Source organism: Martes martes, assembly GCF_963455335.1.
Source record: "Martes martes genome assembly, chromosome: 1".
NCBI classification, from domain to species: Eukaryota; Metazoa; Chordata; class Mammalia; order Carnivora; family Mustelidae; genus Martes; species Martes martes.
Window position 1 is genome coordinate 110,767,091 of NC_137888.1, and position 25,802 is coordinate 110,792,892.

Consider the following 25,802-nt stretch of genomic DNA (forward strand, 5'->3'; position numbering starts at 1 on the left):
ATTCTCTTAGTTTTGCTTGTGGCATCCCACAAAATAGGAAGCCTTCCCCAATAAGTACTAAAAATAAGAAACCTGTGTTTATTGATAATTTCAGTGCTTCTGAACAATACCATTTTTCATCTTATTAATATAAAAATCTGCCATCTTGATTGATATATGTTATTTGCTTCAGGAATTAGATAAGTAGAGACTAACGTAATTTTAGAAGAAAAGAATAACTCGTCTAAATGCACAACTTTAAATTACATTTTTATCACCAAATGATTCCATTTTGTAAAGGGATATCACTTTTATTTCATCTTCCTAGAAATACAATTAGTAAAAATAATAAAGCAATTAACTACACTCTTTCCCAGGATCTAGTATTCAATATGAAAGACAAAAATAGCCTGGATAGGATTATTTTGCACAAAATCACAAAGCAAAATGAATTTAAAAGTGAAAGATTCCTTTGGGATATATATATTTGTCTTTTTTGTTGTTGTTCTGATTTAAGAAACCATTCTTTATCAAAAGTGGGGTTTCACAGGCAACATATTTTCATCGTCTCATTTCCTCTCACACGATCCTGACGTATTTCACATTTTGCCCTAGATATAATATTCTGCTGGAGTTTCATTTCATTGTCCACATGAATGCTATTCAGTTCTATCCCAACTCTATTTCATCTTCGTGAAAGATATTGAATTTTAAAGTTGTCTTTTATAAAAGTTGTGCTCCTAACACAAATGAAACAAATCTGGAACTACAAAACTGAAAATGAAAGGGGAACTTGTGGTCAGGTACAAAAGAAATAGGCTAGACCTGTGGGGTCGGTGCTGTAGATTCTCCATACCACGTGGACTTCCTGTACGGGCATTAGCCTGCCTTTGTGGGCAACTCAAACTCACAGATCTCCTCAGAAGTGAGAGTGTATATCAGATTTCCTAGACCCTCCCATGGCAAGTATCTCACCTGATGCTCAGCTTCACTGTGAGCAATATGAGGTAAGGTAATAGATTTCCTCTTTGCAAGCTTGAACATCATTATCATTCCATTCTGCTTGGGTTTGTCAAAAATCTGGTATCAGTAGTAACTCAGCTTTATGGTTTCATTAGCCATTAAATCAAATCTAGCATTGGGCTACAATCATAAGTAGGCTTTCATGCCCTCTGCTGGATGCTCAAAGAAAAAGCTACACTCTTTCACAATTAGAAAAGCCTCATTTAAAAAATGAATGCTATTTAACATAAGAAGAAAAAACTCTAGTCTTACTAGAATTAAAATCTGAAACACCAGGTTAAATAGAAGTTTAACAATTTATTGGTGAACTGAGATGCAAGTAAAGATTTTCAGAGATGAGATGACAGAAAATGTATAGGTTTATCATTTTAAATGTCCTTTTTAAATGTTATGATAGTCATATAATCCAAATTACGTTCATCATTTTCAGCAGTTTTCCATGGACCATAAGGAGCATCTGCTAGAACTTCTAAGTCTCTGTCTGGAGATCTGAGCAAAGTAATGGAAACTCTAATATCATTATAAATCATACTAACTAAGTTTGGTGGAGAAATATATCTAGAATGTTACACGATAATTAACATATAGTGGTCATTTAATGGATGTTTTTTAGAATTAAATGAAAATGTAATCTGGGTTGTCTGATAAGACATCTTTGTCAAGAAAGTTTTTATGGAAACAAACTTTTTTCTATCAGCCCTACTTACCTGCCAACACCTCCCACGCTTTCCCCCCAACCCCCCAAAACTAACCAACCAACCACATGCCAAGCATGCAATTTGGTTAGGTGTGCCCTGACACATAAATTCAAGTCACAAAAATAAATTCCAATCACTTCAACCGTGTTTTCACTAACATCTTTGGCAAACTCCAGCTGCTAAATCGTTAGCCCTGTTTCCAGATGTGCTTGTACTTTTCTAGGTGTCGATTATATCCACTGCCTGTTCTGTAATGGGAATGAATTTTAACATACATAGCTCATAGGATATGAACAAAAACTCTGTAGCATGCTTATTTGAGGTACACTTAATTATAACCCACATTCTCTGATGTTTGTAGCCACTTTTTAAAAAAGATTTATTTATTTTAGAGGGAGAGAAAGAGAGTGCATGCCCATGCACACACGTCGGCAGGGGAGGGGCAGAGGGAGAGGGAGAGAATCTCAAGCAGACTCCCCACTGAGTACAGAGCCAGACCCTGGCTCTATCTCCCAATGTGGAGATCATGACCTAAGCCAAAATCAAGAGTCTGACACTCAACCAACTGAGACAGCCAGGTGCTGCTTGTAGCCACTTTTGAAGTTAAATGATCATTGTGGGGAAAAATATCTGGAATAGGAACTGAAAGATCAAAATGCCTCATCTCTAGTTTTGTCTCTCATGCTAATAAACAATGCATGTTGGGCAAGTCAGTAATTTTTCCAGAACCCACATTTTCTAATCTGTTAAATGAAGGTAGTGATGGATCATGATAGATAAATAGATAGATAGATAGGGTTATAGAAAGAGAGATTGAGAAATAAAGTAACACATGCATTTAGTTTTAAAACTCAAATTGTATCATGGGCTCAGATAAAAGCCAGCACTTCTCAGCTCTAACCCAACCCCACATAGCATTATCTCCAACTTCTTGAGGCAATAATTTTCAACTGTTTTAGTGTTTTGCTTCAGATACTTGGGACCCAATTTCCAAATGACATACTTAACAATGTTTTAAAAATTTTCTTTTAATTGAATTGGATTTATTTATTTTTAAAAAAATATTTTATTTATTCACTTGAGAGAGAGAGAGAGAGAAAGAGAGCAAGAACAGGGGGAGAGGCAGAGGGAGAGGGAGAAGCAGGCCCCCAACAGAGCTGGGAGTAAGATGTGGGGCTCATGATCCCAGGACCTGGAGATCACGACCTGAGCCCAAGGCAGACGCCCAACCATCTGAGCCACCTAAGCATCCCTTTTCTTTTAATTTTATTATTAAATTATTATTTAATGATATTATTCATTGACTTCCCACAATCTGATTAGGATTTAGTTTTCTTATTAAATCCTGCCACCTTTCCTTAGACACACCTCCCCCTCTGTTTAACTTATTGATATAACTAATGCCCAATGTAAAACTCAAATTTATCATTTACATTATTCATAGTTTAACCATTTCGGGGGTGAGGGGGTTAATCCTGCTTCTGTTTTTCATAGATTTAGAATCGTCTTTTCAGTTCCTTCACTTTCCACTTACCAATCGTTAATTTATCATTACATTTTTATTATGTATTTTTTTTCTTAATATCCCTCTTATCATCCTACAGCTATTTGTTGTCATGTCCTGACTGGAACTGGCTCTTAATACTTTCTTAATACTAATTAAATTGCTTAATGCTGTCTTCCTGGGGGCACCTGGGTGGCTCAGTGGTTGAAGCTTCTGCCTTCAGCTAAGGTCATGATCCCAGAGTCCTAGGATCGAGCCCCGAGTCGGGCTCTCTGCTTGGTGGGGAGCCTGCTTCCCCCTCTCTCTCTGCCTGCCTCTCTGCCTACTTGTGATCTCTGTCAAATAAATGAATAAAATCGTTTAAAAAAAATACCATCTTCCTGTAGATCATGTTCATCATCATTTCCAGAGTTCTCTTCACCTCTCCTACCTCTAATTCTTGGGAGTCCCTGCATTGCTACAGCATGAATTTGCTTGATTATTCTCAGTTTTGTCCCTGAAGACACTAAACCAAGTGGAGAAACTTGAAACCAATGAATTATGATTTATCCATCTGCCTCCATTTCAGATATCTCTCTGTGTACCAAAATCTCACTGTTAATGTTCTTTGTCATCTTCTTGCCAATTTCTTTGTTCTTGTGAATTAAAAACATTTTTCCTCTTTTACTCTAATCTTAGTACATTTCAGAAGGGAGCAAATATGCTCAATCTACCATTGTAACTCGAAGTTAGGGGTAGCTAGGTCACAAAATTATCATGAGAATAAAATCTGGAAGCACTTTGTATACACCCTAAACCTTGCTTACCTACCTGAGATTATTAGAGTATATTAACACAAGTTCTCTGGGCTTCTTTCATCAGTAGATACTAATGAGATTATTTTAGTAGCAATAAGCCATCTGTCCCTGGCTCTTACCCACATTCACTGTTATAAAGCCTTATCCCTATCAAATCTCATCCATTTATCTTTGGGACTTTCCCGAACTACGTAAGATGGCTTACAAAATTTGCTAGAATACATGCTAAATACCAGACTCCTTTAGACCCTGGGATATAAATTAGTGAATAACACAAAGATCTGTCCCCTCATAGATTTACATTGTAGCAAGGGAAGGCGACCAGATTATAAATAAAATTCAATTTTGTAGTAGAGTAGGTGGTAAGTGCTATGAAAAAAACGTGTATCTGAGACAGAGGTGGAAGTGCTAGGATGGGGAGAAGTTGCAATTTAAAGTAGAATAATCCGGGTGGGTCTCATGAAGAAGGTGACGTTAGCACGAAGAATTAAAGGAAGTAAAAGAGTGAAACAATGTTGATATTTGGGGAAAGAGTGTTGCAGGCAAAAGAAACAGCAAGTACTAGGGCCCGAACAGACAGATGCAGGAAGGTTAACACCTGATAGGTCTGATAACAGTGTTCCTGGGACAAATAAGGAACGGCGAGAGTCATGGAAAAGGAGACCTGGGCAGGGTATTGATCCGACAGGGGCCTGGGACAAGGACTTCGGCATTTCCTCTGAGTGAGGTGGAGTGTCATTGGGGTTTAGGTAAGAGACATGATCCTCCTTGTGTTTTGAAAATATTGCTCTAGCTATTGTGTTGGAAATAGAATATATACAAGGACAAAGCTGCAAGCAAAAAGACCAGTCGAGATGCTATTACAGTCATCCAGGCAATAACTGGTTGTGAGTGGCTCCCACCAGAGATATAGTAAGAACTGTTTAGAATCTAGGCTTATTTTGAAGTTAAGGGCTGAGCCAAGCCATTTTGTGACAACATGGATACAGGAAGAGACACAAAGGGAGGACTCAAGAATGACTCCAAGTTCTTTGGTCTAAGCAACTCAAAAGTTGCTGTTATCGTCGCTGAAGATGAGGAAAGTTTGGAAAAACAAGTTCGTGAAAAGATTAGGAGATAAATTTGGTCAAGCTGTCTTAAGAGGTATTTTAGATAAACAAGTGGAGGTATCAATTGTTTTGTTTGACAGATTTGTCAGCTGAAGACCACTGGGTGTTCTAGCATGGATTTCTTTTCCTGGCCCCCCCTTGCTCATGGTCACTGCAAAAATGCTGAAACTGTCCCATTGCTACTTCTGTAGTCAGTGTTCTCAATAAGAACATTGGTATCTAAGCCAGAGTCTTATCATAGTTCCCCAAGAAATGCCGAGTCTCCAGGTACCAGAGAAAGACTGTGGTCTCTAGAGCCTAAATTTACCATCCAAACGGGAGCCTCCTCCTTCTCCACACTGCACTATTACACATGCCACACAGCTTTGGGGTCTCCTTCAGCCTCTATCTACACTTTCTCTCTCATCAGGCTGAGACAGGCAACTTTTTGAACGGGGACTTTTAATCTTCTTCATTCATCCTTCATCCTTCAACTCTGAGTGCTCCCTTGTTCCTACTCTCACCTTTTACCCGAATTCAAATATTCTCTTTCTGGTTTGGGTCTGGACATGTCTGAATCTCTGCTTGGACCATGGTTTAATTATGATAACTCTTATTAACTCCATACGAGGGGAGGGGTCAGATGAAAACAGAGAGAATAAGGCAGAGAAAGCTGCGATGTGTACCTGGAGTGGAATCGCACTTAATGGAGACTACTCCATGCATTAATGAGAGTATTGATAGAGAGACAGTCACTTGGTTGTATAGCATGAAACAGAATACAGCAATGATACACTAAAAGTCCAGTAATTCACTACTGAAACATCTCCCTGACCGAAATTCTTTCTCTACATTCATTCTCTTGTCTTTTTGCAGACTATATTAATTGTCCTTTTCCAGGCTATATTAATTGATTTCTGGAAATTCACACTAAATAAAACAATTGTTCCTACATTTGATGTTTTAGAATTAAAAAAAAAATGTTTCTAATGTTGTCAGTTGATGATCCGGAGCTAAAATCGGCTTGATTTCAGAATTTCTTCATATGGAGGTGGGGGGCCTAAAGTGCCAAAACGTGGAGCAGGACACATTTCAGGGTTTTGAGTTTGAAGGTGAATTCCAACAGTTGGATTCACAGCCACTTCTGTCCCTGGAAAGAGAAAAATGGGGACTTGTAATCTTTCTAGTCAGCATAAAACAGAAGTACATGAACTGTCTAATAAAATCTGGCATTTCTTGGATCACTGGAGCAACAGAAAATTATTTGTGCCCTTGAGAAAAAATTTACAACCATCCTGCTCTCTCTAAAGTGATAGTTTAGTCACTATAGCAAGGAAATTTGCTCTCATGAACAGATGATATCATCACTGACTAACCCATCAAGAAGCATTTACAATTTAGAGGCTGAAAGTAGGGAGAATGCCCTTTTTGGTAGATTGGAAGATAAAATTCCTGTAAATACTAACGGTATTTTAGCTAATGTTTCCATTATGGGAAATGCAAATTTCAATAGAAATATTTAAACATAATGTCTGAACTTCATTATTTCATATTTATGCTCTGCAAACTAAACAAATATAATTAATTAAACATTTCTCTATGAGAAATAGTAAAAATGTTAACTTGTGAAAAGTTTGCATCTAAAGTACACACGCACGATAAAGGAAAAACCTGATCAAATTTTTAAAAATCCTTCAAAATAAAAATTTTGACTTTTAGATCATGCACACTATAAGGTACTAAATACAAAAAAACAAGCATTTTCTTCCTCAAACTGATCACTTTGAGAAATGATGTACTTATTCCCATAGCTTTTTTGGAAATCTCCTGTTAGTATTTCCTTGAAAGACTGCTACTGCTTTCGAGTTACAAGAACCAACAGTAACATTTCATAACCACAATCCATATATTTTTCCCCTACCTTGGTCTTTGTCTTGAAATGGTTTGATTGTTTCTTTTCTTTTCTTTTAATGATTTTTTTATTATTTCTTTGACAGAGATCACAAGTAGGCAGAGAGGCAGGCAGAGAGAGGGGGAAGCAGGTTCCCTGCTGAGCAGAGAGCCCAACGTGGGGCTCGATCCCAGGACCCTGGGATCATGACCTGAGCTGAAGGCAGAGGCCCTAACCCACTGAGCCACCCAGGCGACCCTGATTGCTTCTTTTCAAAACAATGACTACTATAAATTCTAGTAACAACTCTAAATTCACCTTTAAAGAGGAGTGCCTGGTGTCTCAGTGGGTTAAGCCTCTGACTCTTGGTTTCAACTCAGGTCATGATCTCAGGGTCCTGGGATGGAGCCCCTTCAGAGGCTCCACACTTGGTGCGGAGTCTGCTTGAGATTCTCTTCCTTTCCTCTTGCCCTTCTCCCTGCTCACATGCTCTCTCTCTGTCTCTCTCATCAATCAATCAATCAATCAAGCAATCAATCTTTAAAAAAAAAATACACCTTTAAAGAAAAAAAAATGGCCCTTGAACTAGATCTAGTTCTGTGACTACTTTTGTATATTAAATGTAATTGAAACATAACCATGTCATTCATTTATACAATGTCCCTTTTTGCACTACAATGACAGAGAGGAGGAGCTCCCTCATCTTTGGAGTATTCAGAATGATAGTGAACCCCTCATAGCATTGTAGGGAAGAGTAAATGAGCCTAAAGATGTCAGGTGTTAGCACAGGGCTTGGTACATGATAAGTGCTCAATAAATGTGAACTATTACTACTATTATGCTCTGAAAGGAAAGTATGTGAATGAAATGCTCCGTCTTTCCTTACCTAAAATGAGTCACAGAATATTTACCTAAAGAACATAAAGTTCAGAGAGGTAACACTTCAGAAACAATCCTAAAATAAGACAGGATCTGGGAGAGGTAAGGGAGAAAGGATCTGGCATGTGAAGCCTGCTTCTTCTCTGTCCCTGTCTACTCCTCCTTCCCTTCCCCAATTCAGAGCCCTTACATCTCATCATTGATGAAACATTAGTATTCTATTTCCCCAGAAGTATGAAAAAGGGAAGATTATCTCTGAAACTGTGGAAGAAATGGGGTCAGGAAGATTGGATCTCTGAAAGGCAGCATTACCAAGGAGATCAGCCCCTAAGATGAGTGGCCTCAGGAGGGGTGTCTCCGTGGGCACTCATCTCGCTGGCTTCTCAGGAATGGCATGGGACCTGTTTGTTGCCTTGCTGGGGCTAACAGGACCCAAGTCTGATCTACATAGGATGGAAAAGGAGTCAATGTAGATTTTACAGTAATTTATTATTTTTAATAAGGAATATGGACAGATAATGGTGGGGATCTTTTCTTTACGCTCTCAAATTCTCTCTTTCCTAATGAACACTAGATTGTTTTTTTCTGCCTCAAGCCTTTTGTCCTACTCTCACCTATCAGACCCCAAACTTTTTTCTTTTCGTTATCCTTAAATGTCTTATTTTCTCATAAATAAGGGCTTTTACTCAGCTTCACAACCTTATTTTCAATGAAAACCTATTTTCAGTAAATTAACAAAAAAAAAAACCCAAGAAACTTTTGTTTATGGTCAACTTTACAACTCCTTTGCCATTACTTATTTTTTTCAAATACAGATTTAATACATAAACAAAACTATGAAACTAAAAAACTCAAAACTTGTTTTAAGTCACCTATATTGTTTACCTATTCACCCTGTCTCACAGAACCAGATCCTTTAAAGTGAGAGCATTGATTCTGATTTGGGGTACAGATGGGTGTGGAGAATTTTAATGATGTTCTCTTCTATTCCCACCTCTACTAAAAATCTGCATACAGTCTTTTAAAACATCACTTTCTGTGGACCAGTGTGTGTTCTCTCCATTTACATATTTGAGAGGGAAAATACCCTTCAAATCTCCCATTTTCTGTAGACTTCTCAGATAAAAGGGATTCCAAAAGCATCATTGAAATAGGTAAGGTAAGGTAAGGCCATAAGAAAACATTAAAACAAGAAATGCTTGCCCCTAACACAGGTGCTGAGTTATTCTAGAACTGTTAGGGTCTGATGGTTGAGAGAAAAGGCAAGAGGTTCCAGAGACCACTTCACAGAGAACCCCACAGAGGAAGGTGTAGGGCACTGAACAGGTCCTTTCTGGGAGTACAGCAGTGATGCTAAGGAAAAACTGGATCCATGAGAGGAGTTGGGAGTGGAGAGGGGTGGTGGGTGATAACAGAAGAAGAGAAGCTATCTGGGGGCTGGGTCCAGGAAGAGGAGGTGGGACTGAGGCAGAAAAAAGTAACATGACCTTAGGGCTTGCACAAAATAAATCATTATTCATTTCTTTCCTCAAAATACCTCCAGCCTCCGACTGTAGATTCCTTCTCCTCTGCTCTTCATCCTTCCCCTTTCCCTCCACCTTCCTGGCTTCCTTCTGGTCTCCCTCCCTTCCTCTTCCTCTAGCAGTTCTCCCTCGTTCTCCTTACCCTCCATGGGGATATTGGAAGGATTCTTTCCCCCTTTTTGGTGCAGGAGGAACTTCATTGTGACATGCTGTGGACATAGAAACATAGATCCCATGAAAGAGGAGGAAAGACTGAGGAATCTGAGTACTAGATCAGCAGAGAACTGTGAAAAGGCCTGCCTACTGGCACACGAGATGCAACAGGGGCCTGGGTATTTGTGTGAGATCCTCAACGACCTTTCCCAGACAGAAATCTCATCGTGCATTGGGTGCGTTGGGCTGGCACACTGTTTAAGAGGATGAGGATCCCAAGCCAAGTGTTTGCCTTTGTCTCTTGAATATTTCTAATCAAGATAATTGACAACCTGAGCCCTAATACTGCTGTCTGGTATTGTTAGTGGGAGAAATCTCCCATTTTATATATTTTAACAGCAGTAAATTTTAGTCCATCCCAGCTTTCCATATTCCATCAAAATTCTCCTCTTGGTTTGCCATGTGAGGGCAGCTTCCATGGGATCCTGAGAGTCAAACCTTGGACCCATCGGTCAGAAGAGCAGAGCTATTTCAACTAATAGATTCGGCAAATAGTGGCAATAGCATGAGATAATTTTTGAAGAAATAAAGTAAAGGTCTAGGAAGAACCCCAAGGTTAATAAAGAAAATCTAGTCTAGCCATTAAAATGCTTTAAATGACCCATTTCCTACATTCTGTATTCAGGAGGGAGTGTCCTATCTTCCCCTTGTGCTCAAAGGGTGGCAGGGAGTCCAGAAACCTTATTTCATATTCTAATGCCACCAGTGTCTTTCAAGTGAGTTCTCATTTTTTCTCCCTTCTGAACTGTGACAATGAGGAAGACCCTGAGGTACCACCCCACAACCATCAGTGTGGATGTGTGAATCTGGTGGAGACTGGACTCAACTCAAAGCTATGAGCACATACTTTGTGCTCAGTAGAGTAGAGTAGCCAAACTCTAAAGAGAGTTTGGCTCTTACCTCCTCTGTAGCCATAAAAAGGTGGTTCCCTCATTTTTCCTGGTTCCCTCATTTTCCTTTTGGAGAAAAACTCCTTTTACAGAAATATGAGGCAGGAAGAATCATTTGTCAGGAGAAATGAAGTATGACGGGGATGCAGTGGGGGAAAGAAATCCAGTCAGGGTCTGGGTTTCAGACTGCCTTAAAATATTGACTCCCTGGAATTTACTTTCAGAAATTGCTAGTCAGGAAGATGTCACTAAAGATCACAGAGAATACCACTTCCTCAATTACTCCATTGTATTTTGCTTGGGAGGGGGAAAACAGGAATGCCAGGAAGCACAACTCTGGGAGACACCTGCACATCAAAAACGATGCAAATGGCTCTTCACTACCTGTAATGCTCTTCTGAGCATCCCTGAGAAAGGGTGGGAGATGGTTAGTGGGTGGGATAACCTAACACCCAACTAGGCAAGGAAAAAAAAAATAGGAAGGGGCAACTGAGCCTCTGGCCCTAGAATGGAAAGCAACAAACATCAAAAATGAGTTTTGTAATATAACTTGAGCTGGAGGAGAGCTTTAAAGTTTCTTGAGCAACATAAGATTCAGAGATACCAGTGGCATCAGGAAGGAACCGATGGAAGGAGAAAGGGACTGGGGATTCTGGAGAACAAAACCTACCTTTGAGGACTCACCCAGTGGAAATGCCTGGAGGTTTGAGATACAGGAGCACTTAGAGGAAAGAATGAAGTGACCTGTCCCGATTTTCACTGGCTCCCTACCCTCAATAGTGGACAATTTGAAGTGTATTAGTTGACTTGCAGTAAAGATCTATGTGGTATATTCATCCAGCATAGGGAGAAAAGTATATAACATCTTCTGAGAGGAATAATAGCCACTTTCCCAGGTTGGTATTTAGCAATTAGAAATAATATCTGAGAAGCCCTTGATCTAGTGCCTAATACTTGGTAGATGTGAAATAAATTGTGACTATATATTTTTAAATAATTTCTTCCCAAGTATATTCTTTTCCTGTCCACAATGACTTCAGGGTAAGATAGAGAATGTGATTCTAATGCCCTGCATTTGGTATGATTACATGCAGATTATCACCGTAATCTATCAGGCTTGACACCTTCTCTCCCAATCATACTTGTTCAGGTACATTCAGGCAAATCAAAAGCATATGTGTAAACCACCAAGCAGGAAATATAAAAACATCAGAAAAATGGGGATATAACTGTGGCACATACGCTGCCTTAAAATGATAACACTACAAGTAGGTAGCTTGCTTATAATTAAGAAGAGAAGTTTTTAATGATTCAAGACAGTCTAGTAAAAGAGTCTTCTTCAGAGTACATAAAGGGCTAAGAAGACCAGAGTGGATTTTCCTCCTTAAAAACTCAAGTCAAATTGGAGGTATCATAATTACATTTATTTGTTAAATGCCTCAAGTTAAATAAATAAAAATAGACCAATGTGACCATGTTGACCCCTTTGACTAATACAATTTATTAGAATGTCGGTGGCCCTATTTCCTCCTATGCTCAATAGAAAGTGTTTGATTTTAGGCAAAAGATGATTTTTTCATTGGGGACTCTATCTTTCTGCAAATAACCATTTCTCAAATTGACATGTGTTTCTTTTGTTAAATAATGACTTCTTAGAGAGCCAATAGTTAATATAATCACTAAATCTTGAGTACCAAGTTTTGATATTAAAACATTTAGATTTATTTTTACTCCACCTTTTATTTAACTGTTAGTTTTCCCAGGGCATTCCCTGTTCCATCCCTTGAAAATCTTATGCTGGCCCAAGTTCCTGAAGTGCAGCTGTTAATCTCTACGAAGCCCTCTTGAGGCCTCTATGTATGGTGTACAAGACAGCACCTTAGAGGGAGTTTCATGACAGACAGTTTGGTTGAGAACAATGCTTAACACAAATAAATAATCTATGACCTATGATCTCCAGGAAACCAGTAAGTGATAATTGTATTACCTACAACTAAGGCTGGCAGTTACAAATAACTCTGAAGCCTAGCTTCCCTCCATTGCTTATTTTTTCATGCAGACTGGAAAATAATAGGATGGGCATCATTTTGGGGGTGGGAATTGGAAGCAGCAGGACCAGGGTGCTGCCCCTGTGTCTGGGGAGAAAGGACATGAGTATTGACACCTGCCTGCCCAATTCCAAGTATTTCAGGCTATCCATTGGTAGCAGACAATCTGGAAAGTGTGATTCAATGTTACTGCAGATAAGTGAGGCATAGAGAACTTAGTAAATGACACTATATGAACACCAGGGCTGGACTGTTTGATATCAAAGGCTCGAAGAGGTTATTGTGTACCTTACACCTTACCCCTCACTTGGAGTGACCAGCCCTGTGTATCTCTTCTCTTTTGCATGTTGACTGAGCAAAAGGTTGAGGTTCTACTGCCATACTCAACTATGGTCATTTCCCTAATTCACATTTTTTTTTTCTATTGAGGTCTCCTTTCTTCTGAAGTTTTCTCACTTAGACTCTCTCCCCACAGCATGCCTTTGGGTCTCCAATAAACCATGTCTTGTTCTCAGTTCACAAATTTGCTTTCCAAGAGGTTGGTTCTTCAATTCACCACAAACCATTAGGTTTCAAACAGGAAGTCTAGAAGGGTGCAGACAGCTCACCATAAACGGGGTCCAAGTCTCCAACAGCAAAAACAGCCATGGTGCGACTTGGGGATTCCATTCGGGGTCTCCTCAGCCAGCACTGGAGGCAGAAGAACATGACTCCACAGAGAAGAGTCGCCAGGAAAATCAGCAGCAAGAACCTGACGCCAAGAAGGAGCAGAGGAGGAGTGAGGTGGAGTGTGCAAGGAGCTTAAGAACTCCTTCTGCTTCCTGGAAAGGGGGCAAGAGCTCCAGGAGACAGGGTGCAAGAAATCTGTGAGGCCAAACTCTTTAAGCAATCCCCCACCACACTCATACATTGTCACTAAACTTGGAACATTTGTGGTGCTCAGAGTGGGTCGATCTTGCCAGGGGATGATGATCATTTCCTCTGGAAATTGAAGGTTGTTTCAAGGAACAGTGTCTTTGGCCCTTAATTCATTCATCCATTATTCCTATCTTTCAGCCAGCCAGCCATGCATTTAACTAGTAGTTAAGCAATTAAGGCGATTTTAGATGTTGGGTGGGGTTGGGGATTTAAAGTAGACGAGACAGGATCTAACCGCTTAATTGAGAGAACTAATAATGTTTGGTTCAAAAAATACAGAAGTCATGATGTAGAAGGGTATAACTACGGTCTAACAGTTTCTGAACGACAGCTTGTAAAAGGTAGAAGTCTTATTTTGAAGGTTTTTAAGAACTTTGAAATCAGTACTGGAGTCATTTAGGGAGATTTCAAAAGGAAAAACAATTATTTCATTGTTAAATTTCTCTAATTTGGGAATAAACTATTCCCAAAACAGTTTAAATTCCCTGTCACAGGAAGTACTTTAGTAAACACTAACCAAAAATCAGAACGTGATGTTTCCACATATATTTCACGACCTTTAAAATTTCCTTAACTCTATGACTTTATGTGCCATTTCTATTGTTTAGGAAACAGAGTATATATACATCACCAAAGGTTTTATAACAAATTGGGGATATCCTTACCAGATATACCAGTCACTTGTATATCGATCTTTATAGTTTATGCACCTGGTGGTAAAAGAAGAAGAGTTAATGCCGGACCTCTGGATGGCCAAAACCTATTCTCTTGGACCATGATGTTTGTTCTGACTGTACCTATTTTCCCAGAACAATCATGTACTCACTGTGTACCAGCTCCCAGAACAATGAACCAAATGGTTGCAGTATGCCCAGTTCATCCGGGACACTGAGAATACAGGTGAATGTGCAACTGTCACACATAGGCAACTTCACGGTCATAGGTTTGATTCTAGAGTTACGACCACAGTTGCGTATTGGGAAGATGGAGACTAACTTTTCAGGGGTAACATGTCATAGATATTAGGTATGAAATTTCTTTAAAATGCAGATTCACCAGGGAAGGTTTATAATTTCTGTTAACTTTAATATCTTGGTAGAGAATAACCAGACTGCAGACCTGGTTAGAGGAAGAAGTTGGGGAAAGGGGGAAATGACTGAAAGTGGCCACACGTGCCATTTACCAAAGAGTGTGAAGTTGATTCTTTCAGTCAGGATGGTCAAACCAATTGAGTGTCTAGGCACAATGCAATCATTTCTGAGATAAGTTTTAAAAAGTTTCCTCACATGAAAACAAAGTTCACGGTGTGATTTTCGGGAGGCTTAACTAACCTAAATCACTTCTGTGCTATTCATCTCAGAGTCCGTCGCTATGCCAGGCACTAGGAATGTAGGTGTGCTGATGGGGTTTTTCCATACTTTGGTAAATGGGCATTGCTGAAGTATTCTGCGATTAAGCAGTGGAAACCTGTTCATCACAGCCCGGTAAGTCTGTGAGTTGGAGCTGTACTTAATCATGGCTACTTCAGTTTTTGTTAAAATAACACTCAGTACTTTTCAGCTTGAAAGCACTCATAACTGTCAGCTAATTTATTGCTCCCAGCCTCTCCAAGGAGGCAGTGTGCCATGTTTATCATCGTTCTAGTAGGAAGTGACTTTTTAACATATGTGAAGTGTCAACGTAAAAATTTTACCCCAAGCATTTAAGAGAAATTTAATCACCCAGCGAACATGCTTTTCGTTTTTTGTGTTGTAGGCTTTGTGTGTGTGTGTGTGTGTGTGTGTGTGTGTGTGTGTAGTCACGTAAAGACACAGGTGCAAACGGCTGGGGAAAAAATGACAGTTGAAGTATAATTTTAGAAAGCATCCTAAGACAAGCAATCATCGATAAAGGATTTTAAAAATAATTAATGAGACATCCTTATAAAGGAATGTTATCCAGTCATCAAGAAGATTCATACTTATCATCAAAAGCCTTGTGAAGTAAAATAACAAAGAGGGCTCAGTTCTACTTTGTATATTCTTTTACATAAATGTGATGTTTTCACTAATTAGGTATTTTGTAGTTGTATACTCCTATACACCCAGTTACTAACAATGCTTTTTTCTCTTACAGTTGGTGTCATTAGACACTTTATCTTCCCCACATTTCCATATTTTTTGAATGTACAATACATCACTTTTATAGTCATAAAAAGTTTAAGTATTATATTAAAAAATATAAATCTTAAACATATAGTATCCCACTGTAGACATAGGGGCATTCTCTAGGTGTTCTAGCCCAACAAAAGAGGAGAAGTTTCCCATTTGGGAAATTGAAATATAAGCACATAATCAGGAGTGTGGATTGCTTCATCTCCCTCCATTAAAAATCTTTGCTTACCCTCTCAACATTTAAAAATAGACTACATTCTTATCAAAATGTCAATTCTAAAGATTAACTACATCAATTTATTTCTCAGTTCTTTAATTTTTAAGCCACTTAGTATTTTTTTTTTTTTTTTTTGCCAGTGATAACAATTATCCAAATTGACTGACTTCTCTTTCTGATCCTATGCAGTCACTGGTGGAGTTTCTGATATGCAATAAATACAATGGTCAAGAAGGAGTTAGCTGGTCAAATGCAAAGTGATCGTGGAATTTCCAAACTGCAGGCACCTTTGGGAGCATTTAGTTCACTCGGAGATTTACATACTTTACAACAGAAACCCAGAGTAGAGAAGTTGTGGAGACATCACTAGCTGGTTAAAGAACTCAAACCAGATTACAAGTCTTCTGACTCTGTGTACTTCCCTCCTTTCCCCACCATTATTTCCATGTCTTTTGCAAGATCAATTTTTAAAGATTTTTTTTTTTTTTTTTTTTTTTTTTTTTAAGTAGACTCCACATTCAATGTGGGGCTGGAACTCAGAGTCCTGAGATCAGGAGACGCATGCTCTCCCGACTGAGCCAGCCAGCCAGGTGCTCCTTAAACAGATTTTTTTTTTTTTTAATTCTTAAAAAAGTATCAGAACAATAACAATATTCTAATTGCTCAAATTTTAAATGGAAGATATTCAGTGTAGGGAAAATTACATTTTTTAAAGTGAAGTAATTACTCAGAGATTTATATATTATTGGTCAAATTGGGGTGATGCCAAAAATGAGAAACATTCAGGAGCAAAGAGAACCAGCTATGATGCTTAAGGAAGACATTCCCGATCATCAGTGTTCTCTCGAAGTGGTTGCTGAAGGATTTTTTTCTGACTTTAGTGCAAAACTACTGACCCCGAATGTTATGGAGATGATTCTTCTTCTACAGGGATGATTAGCCTAGTTGACCTTTATTATTCTTCTTAGGTCTGTGGACCTAAGTCTAACTACAAATTCCTCAATTTGAAAAATTTGAGAAGAAGACTACAGAATTGCTCCGGTGGGTCCTTTGCTAGAATTACCCGGAACATCCTGTGCCAGGCATTCTTCTAAACCAGTTACGTAATTTCAGGGGGAATTAACTCACTTTCAGATTCGCGATGCTATGAGGTAAGGTCACAGTATTATAATCCTCATTGTACAATTGGGAAAATTCGGGCATAAAGTAACTTGCCCAAGATAACAAAGCCGCAAGTGGCCGAGTTGGGGTTCGCACGCAAATGGTCCGGCTGCGGAGAATGAGTCTTACTACCGCGCAGCCCCACCGTTGGGGAGAGTAAAAGCCAGCTCTGACCTCGAATTACTATGGGGGGTACTGCCTGAATGCATTCAGTATTCTGTGTTCCAAAATGCTTTAAAAATATTAGAAATACAAAAAGTAATAGAAACGAGAGCGTGGAGGGTATCACACGAAGAGAATAAGCCAAGAGTGAGATCAGTTTTTAAACTGAATATAGTAAACCCCATATGAAGAATTTAACCCAACTCGGAATCTGGCTTAAGCTTTCTAGAGGTTAATAGGATGAGAGAGAGACTTGGTTATACAGTATCCTCTAAAATTAACAAAATCATGCAACATTACTCACCAGATGCACAACTATTCCTGGAGTAGACACTAGAGAAGAATTCAAACTATTGGGCTTTATGAAGAGGATTCTGTTGGCAATGGGGACAACATTTTTCATATGCTCTTAGAATAAATGGAATAACAAATTTCATGGATCTTTTTCTTTTTTAAATCATCCCTTAACATAGGCAAAAGTGCATTCAGCTATAACAATCTGGGAGAGAGATGGGTGCTGTATCATATCACCTGGAGACTGTAAATTGTATAGTATCTACAATAGATGAACCATATATCCTCAGGTATTTCACCCAGTGTATAATTTCACTTAACATTGGACATACAATATGGCTTTATAGTGCAAATTTGTAATATATATATATAGTGGTATAGTAGTACATATAGTATGCATATATGTATGGCACATATACATACTTTGTAGTGTAAAATTCTGGTTCAGGAGTCAGTCTCGGATCCAAATCCAAGCTCTGCTTTTTACTTGCTTACTCTCGAGCAAAACACTTAACTTCCTTGAGTCAGGTAAGTTGGTGAGATATCCAGAATCTATTAATGCAATTAATTGACAAAATCCTGTGGATGTATGATCATATTTATTATTTGTAAGTTACTCTACTTATGAATATATATATATATATATATATATATATATCTGTGTATCAGTGTACTTGCTTATTTTGGGGAGGGAAAAGGATTGGGGTGTAATGGGGAAGCTCTATCTTGTTTTTTTCATATACTAAATTACTTATAATATTTAAACTTTATACAAAGACAGCCTATCATACTAAAGAAAAGCCATTATAAAGATAAACTGAGTAGTTTAGATCAGAAAAAATAGTTCAGGTTTGAAAAAAAAGTTAAGAAAACTAATCATCTCTCAAATACCTTGTAGTGGCAAAAGATTTGGCATCTATCTTCAGTACAAATACTTACCTCTCAAATATCACCTCTCTGCAATACCAGCTACTTTCTTGCCCTCTCTTTTTATTTTCTGCTAGTTGGCATTGTATTTGAGGTGGTCTCTTCTTTTCATCCAAAAGCAATGGTATTAATGACAGACACAGTAGACACTTGTATGCAAAGTGAGGTAGCTAAAAAAAGAATTGTACTTCAGAACTAGCTGAAGCCCTGCATTACTTTGCTACTGTCTTTGAGTCTCAGTTTCTTCACCTAAAAAGGAGACCAGTAGCCTCAGTGACTGGAAAGTCTGCTTATCAAGGTCCTCAGTAGCATATTTTCCTGTTCTATTGATTGAAGAATGAGATTCAATATTTATGATCATATTGATTGAAGAATTAGATTCAACATTTATGATCTTTTCCAGTTATAAATTTCTGTATTCTATTATCCTGGGTCAAAGATAGGAGATGACTGGGCAAGATGAGGTGGCTAGGAGGTCCAGAGTTAGGTAAGTACATCAGGCATGAAAAATTCTATCATGTCATAAACACCAGAAGACAGAAAAAGGGGAGTCTAAAATCAACACAAAGAAAGAGCAATGGAGAGCCAGCCATGCCAGAGCTGGAAGAAGAGCACAGACATAAAGCACAGATGATCAATAATGAGATGATCCACCAAAGCAGGTGAATGGTTCCAGGGCCAAGGAAGGCATTCCACATAGCACGGCCTCTTCATCTGGAGGCAGCACCCAGGCCATGAGACCTTGGCCTTGAGGGTGACAGGTAATAATAATTGAAAACAGCCACCTGGTCGTCAGGGCTGCACCGAGAAGGCCGTGCTTGGCAGACATGCTTTTCTGACACTTGCACTAAGCCACAGTGCATTACAGCTCTCATTAATCATCATCAGCATTATTAATGGCACCTTCTCCCCAAGTCTGGAATAGAATTCTGGGAACCATTAAGTCAACGATCCCAAAAGTGAGAAAATTGAGTCGGTTATTCACATAACGTGTATCAAATGCATTTTGAAATGTACACAAGATACAGGTGAGAATCTTTGTCAGTTGGCTTATATTTGAAACTGAATACCCAGAAAATGGTGGCCCACCAACACTGTGACTCACAAGTGGAGATGCGGACGAAGATGACATCTTTGTGAGCCTGAAGAACCCTTGCTACCACTCTGGTGGAGAATGCAGAAAGCAAAAATACCTAGAAATCAATGAGGCTCCTTATATTTGCCAAAGCTAATCATAATGAAAGTGCCTCTTTTCCTGCTTTTAGAAAAATTGAGCCATTTGCATTTAAAAACAATTTGCTCTTACTTTTCTTGCATGATTATAATCATCATTTGAGACTCATTTGGGGCTTCTCAAATGACTTGAGCCTTTTTTTATTCTTTGAATTTTGAAAATGCTAAATAAAAACATGAAGCCTCTTGCTATTTACTTACATTTCATTTTCTTCACATGGTGGGTCCGAGAGCACCGACTGAAACACATGTTTAGAACAATAAAATCCAAACATCTCATCAGTCTAATCCTTTAATACAAACAGCACTTAGAGACAATGTGGGTTTATATCATTCCGTTTGTTTTTTTAATTAAAAGCTCCGTAGCGCAGTCCATTATTGGTGCACAGAATTTTAATTGAAAAAAAAAAAATCTCCCGGTAGATTCTCTAGCTCAGCGGTGACAGGAAATACATATTGTGAGTCAGATTCCTATCCGACAGTAGATGGATGTGAAAATGCCTTTTGTTCTTTCTATAGGCAGATACTGTTTGCTCTAAAGACCTTTCTTGCACCTTGCATTTTTTGTTTTCACATTTTAGCTAGAGGAAGAAAGTTCATTATTTGCAGAGTATTATTTTCACACAAAGAAATCAAGTTCCCTACGTGAAAACGAAATCCATCCCATTAGCATTAATGGGTGTTAAATACATGCATGAAGGAGTGACTTTAACTAGCTCGAAGGGGGAAGGTCAGTTTAAAATTACATGACAGTCCTGTTGAGATTTACATTTGTGCCTTCACCAAAGAAGGGAGAAAAAGTAGTAAACTTGATTGCTTTGTTTTAAATGACCCAAACCATCAGCATTTTAACGTAATTATCCTAGTTCTTTGTGTTGAGCCTTACCGGTTAAAATAACACATCACAGAGGAAAGAAAGTACTCTGTTCTAGAGGTTTTGTTTGCAGGTTTGTTTTTCCCTTAAACTGAGACACTTTCCAGGGACAATGAGAAAATCTTTACATGTCATTCATATGTGGCTCTTAAACTTGGGTTAATGAGATCAGTGAAGTATTTATGATCCTAGAGTATACCATGCAAATATGAATACAAGTAAGAAGTTACAAGATTTAAAATGATGAGCTCAGGGATTTTTGTGAAATATGTCTTTTTTCCCCCTTTAATCCCGAATGCATCTTCTTCGGTACCTTATATTTTACTCCACCAAGTTTATCTAGGCAAAGAGATTTGCCGAGTTGCAGATGGAGCCATGAATTGGCCATCAGAGAGCATGGTAATGAACAATTTATAAGCCCAGAAAATGAGTCGCACTCTCTTTCGCTCGAATGCTGCAAATAGATTTGCATACTAACAGAGAGGAAAATGAACATTCAAATTTTGTCCATAAAGAAAGTTTATTTATGAGTAGATGAAATCATTAGGGATCCAGCTTAACAGATAAATAAAGCCCGCATTTCACTTTCAAGTCACTCCCTAGTCTCCTGTGCGGCACCCTACCTAGCGAGGAGTCCACAGTCATCCATTATTCCTACCTCACTGCTGATGCATTAGCTGACGGACTGCGTGGGTATCATGAAATGACGGGCAGGACTGAAATCTTTCAGATACATTGCATTCAAGTAACACAGATACAGAGATGCAGGTATTAGTCTGGATGAGATGCTAAAAAAGCAGAGGAACCAAAATAAACTCTAAGATGGGTCTGTCAGCACTGAAAAATGGGGAAGCCTCAAGGACGGTTGTAGGCAACAGTAAACATGTCTTAAATTAATCCTGCCACAGCATTTGGATATATCAGCAGCAATTTTTATTTAAAAAAAAAATGCACAGCCTAGCAAAGTTAAGCAAAGATTACATTGCGTCATATTACTTCAATGGCAGTAGAACTAATAAAGAAGAAATAAGACTAATGACATGGACCCTTTCGTCTTCTGTATTTCTGACCAATAAATATGTAAGTCATAAGCTGGTGGTAACACCGTCTTAGAGTAAATCTTTTAAATGTGAGAGTAGTTAAGTTACCCAAAAAACAAATCTAGAACAAATCAGGTTCTTAGAGTACCCCTGAAAATCTTTTCCCAGAAAGAGAAATGGTTACCTGGAATAGTGGCAAACACGAGGTTCCTGCTTTTGCGATCACTGAAGTAAAACTAAAAGGTCTGGATCCCAACATACTTAAGGAATGAGCAGCAGTTGGGCTTCTGTGTTGATCTCCCTCTTTCCCTAGAACTTGTTAGCCTCTAAGTTATGCTTCCCACCGGAGCGCTCATTAACGATGCTCCTTGTGACTTTTAATGTGCACACTGGGGGGCAGGCATGTTGGGTGCGTGCTCACAGGTACTCAGAGTTCAAGGAATTTCAGTGTAAGGTCAGAACCCTGGTACTGTTTGTCAAGCCCTCAGAAGTCAGGGTTATACATGCTGACCTGCAAAACTAGCTGGCTGCTTAAATAACCCAGGGCATTCAAGAGCATGTTTTATTCTAGGGCATTTCTGGGATTTATACAGGATCTGGTACTTGGAATGTTTAATTTTCTTCCCTTTGTTGGTCCTTTTATCTCTTCTTTTCCTACACATCATTTTCAGTCCCAGGTCTAACCCAACCTTGGACATAAAGCTTTCTTTGTCTCATGATGATCGTGCCCTACTTTTAAACAGTGCATATTTCAATGTTTGATGAAACAACTCCAACACGACTGCCAAACAAACAAACAAACAAACAAATAAATAAAAGCTTGCAAAATGTCTAGGGGATTTCTGAAAAAGGACAATAAAGAGGCACAAATTTAATTTATATTAAAACATTAGAAAAGTATAGAAGTTTACAAAAACTGGTATGGATGCATATAAACAGTAAGATAAATATAATGGAATAGAATTCAGAAACAGATTGAAATAAACAAAGATTTCATTTGTCATTTCAAGCTAATGAGGAATAGACATTATTCAAGGAATGATGAAGAACTGAATGGTTAGGTGGAAAGAATGGAGCAAATGGTTTGTAAGGTGCTTAACCAAACTCATAATAAGATACATATTGCTTGCAAGAATGGCAAGTTGATAAAAAGGTTAATAGAGCAAAGAGAGATAGCTATGGGGAGGTAAGTCCTCCCTTACATGGTTGGGAAAACTGTACAGTCTCTTGGGAAGACAATTAGACAATACCTATTAACCTAAAAACTGAATATATCTGTTGGTCAGGAATTCTTCCAGGAATAAATCCTACAAATACTATTACAAGTAGCACAAATTATTACATGCAATGATGTTCACACAGCATTGTTGGTAATAAAATATTAGAAACAGCGCATGTCCCTCAAAATGGGGCTGCTTACGTAAATACAAAAGGATTATAACTGCTCAACAAAATACTAAGCAGCTGTTTAAAAAGGCATGGCAGCGGGTCTGGCTGGCTCAATCAATAGAGCCTGCATCTCTTGATCTCAGGGTTGTGAGTTCAAGCCCCATACTGGATGTAGAACTTACTGAAAATACATGATAGATATCTAGATATCTAGATAGATAGGTCGATGATAGAAAGGAAGGTGGAATAGGTTGCAGCTACTGACAAGGAAAGACCTCTAAGAGTCATCATTAAGTGGGGCGCCTGGGTGGCTCAGTCTTCAAGCCTCTGCCTTCGGCTCAGGTCATGATCCCAGGGTTCTGGGATGGAGCCCAGCATCCGGCTCCCTGCCCGGCGGCAAGCCTGCTTCTCCTTTTCCCATTCCTTCTGCTTGTGTTCCTCTCTTGCTGCGTCTCTCTCTGTCAAATAAATAAAACCTTAAAAAAATTATCATTAAGTATAAGGAACAAATTGTGGGACACTGTGTACATCCTGCCGGTTTTTATGTAATAATTAGGGAAATACAGCTACGGTGTCTTCCCTCTCTATGAAACATACACACATATACTCATATATGCACAAGATATCTCTGCTTGAAACTATTAACTGTGATTTTCTCTGTATAAGGGAAATGAGAGTCTGAGGAAACATGAGTAGGAGGGAAATTTATTTTTCACAGCTTCTTGTGTGTTTGATTTTATTCTTAATTCTGTCATTTAATCATTTTGTACATACATACATTTCCAGGGGTCAATTTTGAAGCCAATCATCCAGAATTCAGAACAAGCACGTGCTGGTTCAAGTCCCAGCATAGTTCACCACATCCAAATCAAAGGATAATACATGACTTAATTTAGGATGGCTTACCTAGATTGCACTAGAAACAAATCAGCAGTGTTAGTTACCTAAACTACTGCTCCGAACTGGCCGTTAAGGTATGTGGATTAGTTGAGAGGCATCTGGACGGGCTGTGTGGTGGCCTCAGTCTGTTTAGTATGCAGCCACAGACACAGCCATGAATTGCAAAGCAGAGGAAGGGCTTGGTGCCAATGCCAACAGGAGATAAGTAAACCCAGCCTACAGTATTATTTATCCCTAGGACACCCTCCATTTTGAGTGTCTCTGAAGCCTGTAATTAAACAGAAGGAAAAATAGGCTCTTCACTGGTGAACTTATTTATTAGGCGGTCAGAAGTCTGACTTCCGTCAGTGGAGTCAATGATCTTAAGAAATCCTGGGAAGGGGAAGGAAAGCCGGAAGACTAAAAGAGAGATGGAGTGGAAACAAGGACAACATGTTTGATTTAGCTTTGGAAATTGGAACTATGACCAGCCGGATAGATAGATTAAATAATTCTTGTGGAAAAAAAAAATACATGATTTTGCAGCAGGTGGCTGACTGGGAGTATGGCAGCTGATTGGAGGTGGACTCTATACTAACAGTAGTACTGCAAACGCCACGACTATATTTGGTGCTAAAATAAAAATTCGTATTCATTGCCACCTCTCTTTTTCCAGGCTGCTATTTATCTGTTAGCTTCTGTGACTTTTTTATACCACTTCCAGAGGCCAGCATGCTAGCTTCTGCCTAAGAGCCCAGTTTCTGTTGTGCCTTCCCTTCTCAGCATTATGACAGTTTGAAGGTCTTAGAAAAAGAAGTCTGCCCATGGATGTCCTTTTACCTGTATAAATTTTAAACTTTTTATTCTGAGATAATTGTAGATTCACATACAGTTTTAAGAAGTAAAACAGAGGTCTTAAATACCCTTTACCCAGTTTTCTCCACTGGTAACATCTTGCCCTATACAATATCACAACGAGGAAACAGATACTGATACAATCCACTGCCTGCCTGGTGTTTGTCATGTTTTATGATCTAAAAGTTGTGATTAATCCAATATATTTTTTTCCAAACGGATGCTTGTGTGTGTGAATGGTAATGAGTTGACATCACTAAGAAGTCAGCTTGAAGATGGATGTTTGCTAGTAAAATGATCTCAAGTCATTAAAATACTATGGACTTCTTATGTTTGAATATAAGGGTGGAAAGAAGAAAAACTCTTCGAAAGACTCAGAACAAGGACAGGAAAAAGGAGAATGAGTATATTATATGAGATCATACTCACAATATTTACTGAGTACTTGGATGTTGAACTCTATAATCATTATCTTCGTAATAAGAGAATGGATGGATATATGTTCAATGGTACAGTGCTGGTCATTTACCTAAAATTTCTCCTACGCTGGGTAGTAGAAGAAAGTAAATCCTGCAGGAAAGGATGGTCATGAGGTGATATGAAACTATTATCTGGATTTGTGGCCTGGCAGAAGTCCAAATTCCCTGAAGCTCTAAAGTTCTATCGATATTTGTCCTTAAAGGTCATGGCATGCAGGTGCTCAAAAAAATCTAAGGACCCAAATTCAATGGATTAAGTAAGAGTAAACAGAAGTTATGAAAAGAAGTGGGCAATGCATAAAGGAAAGTCCAAAGAAAAAGGAAGGAGGCATCAATCACTCTCTTAGAAATTAATGGAGCAGGAGAAAGTTCTAGAAGTCAGAAGGCCTGGGCTGAGGTCACCACTTTGCACTAACCAGAAGTGTAACAATAAAACATTTATCTTCTCTTAAAACTGTATTTCCTATGAAACAATGATAATGATATTTGTCTCTTTCACATAATTTTTTTAAAGATCAACTTGAAAATACCAATATGAAATCAGACCAGGCATAGACAAAGGAATTGAGTAATGGAGCATCATAGAATAAAATAAATTCCAAAATCCATTCAGCTCCTGGAAACTATGGGATCCAGGGTATATAAGGAGGACTTCAAATGAAGCAGCACTTCTGGTTGTCAGATTTCA

At 38.6% G+C, this 25,802-nt stretch overlaps 1 protein-coding gene across 1 annotated transcript; it reads right to left on the reverse strand.

Annotated features, from left to right (window-relative positions):
• Window positions 1-6,102: 6,102 nt before the first annotated feature.
• On the reverse strand, window positions 6,103-21,771 carry TMEM207 (transmembrane protein 207; the record flags this gene model as incomplete). Its single annotated transcript, XM_080816612.1, has 5 exons — window positions 6,103-6,239; window positions 13,142-13,284; window positions 14,117-14,161; window positions 19,800-19,837; window positions 21,697-21,771. 5 exons carry the CDS (start codon window positions 21,769-21,771, stop codon window positions 6,103-6,105), a joined length of 438 nt encoding a protein of 145 aa, XP_080672738.1.
• Between the last annotated feature and the right edge of the window lie 4,031 nt (window positions 21,772-25,802).